Source organism: Musca vetustissima, unplaced genomic scaffold (genome assembly GCF_032173495.1).
Source record: "Musca vetustissima isolate MV318-11 ecotype Yass unplaced genomic scaffold, APGP_CSIRO_Mvet_v1 utg6680, whole genome shotgun sequence".
Lineage (NCBI taxonomy): Eukaryota > Metazoa > Arthropoda > Insecta > Diptera > Muscidae > Musca > Musca vetustissima.
The window spans coordinates 98024-104886 of record NW_026880682.1 but is presented as its reverse complement, the minus strand read 5'-3'; the positions used below and the strand labels follow the sequence as shown (position 1 = coordinate 104886).

The following is a 6863-nucleotide window of genomic DNA, read 5'->3' as shown; positions in this document are numbered from 1 at the left end:
AGAGAAAACAAATATAGCCGCTTTAAATTTAATTTTATACAAAGAAAAGTGTTCTTACAAAACAACGAAAAAGAAAAACATTTTGCCAATCTCAATTTTAAATAAAACATTCCAAAATCACAACTGTTCTTATGTTGGTGTAACCAAAAAGATAAACTCCACCTTGACAACCCCCCAAAAAAATCTTCAAATTGTTTAAACGCAAACAACAACAAACAACGTTGTCACCATAATTTGTGGATTGCGATTTAGTTGGCTGGCGACACAAACGGCGTCACCATGACATCGCACTCCTACTATAAGGATCGTTTGGGGTTTGACCCCAACGAAGCACAATACGAATCTTCAACAACTACGCGTCGCAATGCCAGTCGCAGCAGCAGCAGTAATCATCATACGCAGCTGAATAGCACCACCAGCAGCAGCGGCCACCATCATCATACGCAGCAGCGGGAGCATCAAAATCATACTTATCCACGCAGCAGCCACCATCCCCACCATCACCATGTTGGCGGCTCATCGACATTGACCCATCATCATCATCAATCCTCGGCTTCACCAGCCCGAATCTCGATATCACCCGGTGGTGCTTCACTAGATCAATATGCCGACATTAGTCCGGCCAAGAAACCGAAACATACATCAGCATCAGCGCTGCAACAGCCCCAGGGTGGCTATGAAGATGCATTGACACAATTCAAAGGTACCATGTCTATATGGGAATATTTTATAGAAAATTGGGATATAATACGTAAGTGGTTTTAGAGCCAGCCCCCACAAAAGAAAAAGTGGGGCGGCCGAGCCTTGACACCCCCAAGCGGAATGATTTCGGGGGAATAATGTCGGCCCCTTCCCTTTTTTGCTTCAAATTTATTTGAGTTGTTGTTTTTGCATTGCTGTGCAATTTGCTGCATGAAATGCTCTCGCAACTCTCAACGCATTCTTTCGATCGCTCGCTCTCTTTGTCTGTAACCAAAAACTAAAATTGGCTAGAGAGCTTTGCGGAAAGAGTTTAAGCTTCGATGTTAAATGTTTGCGCAATATTATTGAATTATAATTACAACTGTAGCACAGTGGAAATTGCATGCTAATTGACGTTTTTGGGTATTTGGTTTAGGAAAGGATACTTCATGGAATCGCTTCAGGATCGCCAAATATGAAAATTTTGACCACAGACCTCTTAATTGACCTACGTTCATTCAGTTTGAGAAATATTCGTCGGGGTTTTTGGTGGTATAAACCACCCGCATTTCCTACACGCTTTGCAACAGACCTCAAAATATCCGCCAATTTAGAAGGAATCAGTCTCAAAATATAAAGTGAAAATAAAGTATGGATACTTAGTCGAACGCAAAAGTCGATTTACTTATCCATAGTTTGAATTTGTTTTTAGAATAGGTCTCACTTTTGATCAATACCTGGCAATATTAAAGGATTTAAACCCCTTTATCCTGCTATGTGGCATATTCGAATCGGAGCGACTGGAAATTATTTTTTTAATGCTCAAAATTTAATCCGATTCAAAGATATGTATTTAAATTTAATTTGCAAATAGCAAATAAATTTTTAACAGTTTGTCCTTCGGGTTTTTTTTTCATAAAACCCAATCTTAGTGGCCAAACACTGATCTATACCGATGTATTTAACCACACTATCATAAATTAATGTGTTCCGAAAATTTCTCAATAAATTTCTATTGCCAATTGAAAGTATTTTTCATATTTTTGTCTAGTTTGTATTTCCACACAATCATCCATTCCAAACACCTTGAAGCTTTTTTTAGAGTTTTCTCACGTTGTTTTTGGTAGTCTTTTTGGGGGCGTTAATTTGTTTGTTTTTATTTATTTTTGTTTTAATAGAAATCAGAAGCGACTTTCCACTGTGCCATAATATTGCTCCAGTTGTAATGAATGTTTCACTTATCGCGCTCAACTAATTCAAACGCCGCGTACGTTCGTTCGCTTGATGACGATGGTGACGACGTACGTGCTGCGGCGCCAGCTACCGCCTCTTGATTTAATTTAATTTCATTTCGTTTTTGTGGTTCAAATGAAATTATTTAACAACGTTCAATCCTTTTTAAATGTTTTTGTTGCCTTTTTTACTTTTGTTACTATTGTTTGCTTTCTTTCTTTTTCGTTTTTATTTTGCTTTCTGCACGTTTTAATTTATTTGCACTAAACAACAAAAAAAAAATGATAAAAAAAATCGGCATTCACACATTTATACAGCAGGAGGAGATACTGATAGAAACGCTACTACAACACTTTATGTTACGTTAACGCTTATCAATCAGAGTGGTGGTAACGAACGAAAGTTTCGGATTGATTGAATTGAAAATGTTTTTTTTTTTTAATAGAGAGAATGTGTGACTTGACTGAATGTGTACAACTCCTCGTCTGGGTTGGGGAGGTAGAAAACGAGGAAGTTACCGCACTCAGTAGTCAATTTTTTTTTTTGAGATACGACCTTGCGCTATGTTACTCTACTACTCTACGATTGAAAATAATATTTACGTTTGTTATTTATAATTTTACACAAACAAACAATCTACACCGCTACATACATACAAACATGAAAAATAACTAATTTACCTTTTTTATCACAAATCTATGCTAAATAACTCGTTTGACTGTCGAATAAATATCACATGAAAATAAAAAATTAGAAATATTTTATTTAAAATAAAAAACTAACTAAGAAGCTTAAATGTGCTAGAATTTCATAGTTTTCAACGATTCCTTCAACAGTTTTTTTTCACTTGACAAATGTTTTTTTGAAAAGCCAAAATGTCAGTTTCTCTGTAGATTTGTATAATTTAAAAATAAAATCACAATTATGTTAATTAATTACCGTTTTGAATTTCTTTGAATATTATGCGAACAAGCATTTCTGGAATTTTTGTTTTTTTTTTCTACAAAATATAGGCTTAATTGGCTTGACGATGGCCATTGGGCCAGTCGGAAATATTAAATATCATTATCAAATATGTTGTTGATTATTTTTTATAAATTGGATTTATATTTTAATTTTTGTTTTTTTTATAAAATTTGAAAAAAGACCGAATCGCGGATACTCATAAAATAATATTTCAGTTTTGGGCATAAACAATTTTTTGTATATTATTATACCCTCACAACTTTGTTGTTAGGGTATTATGGTTTTGTGCAGCCCCTAGAGTTTGTAACGCCGCGAAATATTGTCCTAGTATATCGATATCATATCTCGACTAGCTGAGCCCATCTAGACATGTGTGCCCGTCCGTCTGTCCAGGCCACAGTTATGGACTAATCTTCACGAAATTTTGCATGTGTTGTTGGATGGGTTCTGGCCAGAGAAGACCCCTATTGTGTTGGTAAAGATCGGTTAATATTTAGTGGATGACATCGATCAAATTCCTAATTTTGTCGGTTTTTCTGGTCGCTCCAGAGGCCGAACTACCCTGCCATTGCAATATAATAAATGATATTTCATTTATAATTTGGAATATTGTTTTAATATTAAATGTCTCCTAGTGGTGACTCAAAAAATTTATTCCCATATTTTGAGGACAGAATGTATAATGAATCAAAAACCAAACCACAGCTGTTATTTGTAAAGAATCCCTGCAATGATGAATGGGAAAATGTGGGTTTTTTGCTTTTAATAATTTTTATGAGCTCCATACCATATGCATTTTAATTAGCCATTTCAACTAACAGCCGTCATTTTAGAAAGAAACAAAAGGCATTTGTTTTTCTGTCATTCTCTTAGGGAAAATAACAGATTTTGAATATTAATAAAAAAATATTAAATACTAAAATTTTACTTTTTGACAGGGTGTATCGATTGATTCAATATTTTGATCTATGAGTTTAAAATGCTAAGCTTCGAGTTATGACTTAATATTGAAACACGCTCAGAGTTAGTTAATTAATTTGAATAAATTTGACATGAACCCGCACACATATCAATTTTTGTCATAAATTGTGATTTAACAAATTTATTTTTGGCATTTCCTTATTCGGTCATCTGTCCAACGAACGAACTCACGAACGAAGCAATCAATAAACCTCCCTATACCTAGCAAATAGCCAGATAAGTGTTTGAACGACTTGTCTCATTTTTTTTATAAATATATTGCCACTTAAACCGTTATTAACATTGACCCTGAATATGAATGGCGGCGGACCGAAATTAGGTATCAACAGCACCAACAACTTAAATATGACAAAATAGCAACAAAAAACGAGAAAGAAAAAAATTATGAATAAAATAAAAAAAAAATTTGCATGACAATATGTTAATATTTTACAGTAACACATATATACCTACTACCTTAAAAATGGTTGAAATATGACCGATCGATATTGTTATCCATATTTAGGGTCTAGTTCCCTCGAACCAAAACAACAACAATACACCAAAGTTCAATATACACGCCAATGACAATGTTAATTATTAATTGTTTTTTCCTACTTTTTTGTTGTTAATAAATATTTAAAAGAACAACAATGGAACTAGTAATCAATAAACACCTAAATTTTATTACCAACTACCCTTCAATTGAAAAGGGATTAGAAGAGACACAGTGGCCTCGTCTACAAAAAAATAAAAAACAACTCATTACTAATTAACTGAATTGTAAGCTTAGGAATTCAAAGACTACTTCAATGCTAACGCGATTTCCTAGGTCACTTAAATTATACTCATATTCGTATCTATGAATTTGTAAAACATTACGCACCTAATATATTCTGCATTGTCAATGGTAGAAACCCGTAGTACCAAATAATCCACAAAAATTTCATTAGTCCAAAGTCAACTTACCTATCCTCTTGTCAATGGAATAAATTGGTAATTTGTTATTATATTACATTAGTCAACTTTTAGATTTTTGAAAAAGTCGACTTTTCGATCTTGTCCTATCTGTTAAAAATCTCTTTTCGACTTTTAATGAATAACGCAAATCGACTAAAAAGTATATTTTTTATATTCAAAGAGATCGAATCGATCTAGGGGTTTATATGAATTTTCAACGGTTAAAAGAAAATATAGGAAATTATAATAAAGTCTAACTTGTCTTTTTGACCTTTCAATACAATAAGTCGATCAGGCAAAAGTCGACTTATATATCCCTAACAACTGACATGTTGGCTATCCTGAAAGCCACGCCTTTTTTAAAACGAAGATTGATTTTCATTTTAATTGCAATTTTGCAAAGACTCCCCTTTCACACTTTGTTGCGCATCAAGCCACTGTGCCACTAGTTCGTTGAGTTATGAGAAAAATTGTCATTTTGTATTTTTTTTTAATTATACAAGTGGTGGGTTTCATTTTTTGCATTAATTAAATGGCGTTATAATCGATCGATAGGTAAATATTTATTTTTTGTCTTGTTTTGTTAGTTAAAAATATCGGTGAATAAGCCATAAATAATTTGTTAACAATAAACAAATATATATGATAATTTTTTTATGACTAGATGGGTGGTAGTACGGGAGGTTGGGGGACATTCATACAGGGAGAGGGTCATAAAACAAAAAATGCCGCTTACGCTACGTGAGCTGGTAACTAGTTTTTAATTTGTTGAATTTTGAATTTTTCATATTTCTTATGTCTACTAATTTGAGAATAAACAACAACAACATTCTTGGATAATTAATTAGCCAATAGAAATATTTAGGCATTTTTTTTATTTCCCTGGTGGCCTACAAGGCCCTTCTAAATTAATTTCCATATAAAGAGAGACAGACAACAGCCAGCTGCGCATGCTCATTATGACTATGGCTATTTAAATCCCCATTTAAGCAAAAAATATGATTAACTGTTATTATTACACGCTTTGTTGTTATTGTTGTTGGTGGTGGTGGTGGTGTATGACAAAGTGATGACAATACAATAAATAATTTGCATATAAATGATTCATAAGATTTTCTATAGAATTTTAAATTAAAATAGCACCAGCTCCCTGGAATATTTGTTCAATACATCACGAATAAATACGAAAAATAATTCCGAATTTTTTTCGTCTATTGTCTTAATGATTTTCGATAATAATCAGTAAAGACTTGACACCAAGTTACTAGAATTTTTTGTCGGTTTAATTTGAGAAAAAACCCACCATAAAATTTTCGTAGACACCACGCTGTAATACTTCCGTTAGCTGAATATTTAAATTCTTTTTTGTGTGATGACAAACAAAAGTGGAAGGGAGTGGGTGCCCTGCAAACATTGAATTAAAAATGCAAATATATTTTTTATATTTTATATGATAGCAAGCAGCCAATTGCCGGAAGTCACAAATGATGCCAACAATATAAAAATAGAAATATAGGTAATCTATAATTGGAATTAGAATGCATTTATTCAGAAACACAATAGGGCATAGAATTACAAGTAATCAATAAAAAGAAAAGATTAGAAAACAATTGTAATTCAATTCAGAAAACAATTTTAATTTTTCAATCTTTAGATTCCTTTTTTAATTTTTGTCAAACAATAATATTAACTATTGATATCTCAGTATCAAATACTGGATTTATAATGTACTTTTCGGAACTCAACTGCTTGCAATTCGACCTACTACTGTTTACAAACTCAATTTGCATCGTTCCGAAAAGGAACGAACTGTACTATGTCTGGTCGTTCATTTTACTCCAATCGTTACAATTTCCTCTAGTTCACCTAATTCCTTTTTGCTCCAGACGTTCTTGTACTTTTTTTCAAAAACTGCTTGCAATTCGACCTACTATTTCTCTCAAAATAGAGTTGCATTGTTCCGGAACGAAATAGTTCCATAGAAAATATTCCGCAAAAGGAACGATCGGTACTAGGTAAGATCGTTCCTTTTGCTCCAATCGTTCAAATTTCTTCTGGTTCAC

General features: G+C 33.0%; 1 protein-coding gene across 1 annotated transcript in view; it reads left to right on the top strand.

The window, feature by feature from the left end:
* Positions 1-278: 278 nt before the first annotated feature.
* The window catches only part of LOC133326458 (dystonin), an 89691-nt gene continuing 83106 nt past the window's right edge, over positions 279-6863 (top strand). Inside the window, exon 1 of the mRNA XM_061535092.1 lies at positions 279-703. Within this exon, the coding sequence (XP_061391076.1) occupies positions 280-703 (424 nt within the window). The 5' untranslated portion in view covers position 279. The remainder of the gene's footprint in view (positions 704-6863) is intronic.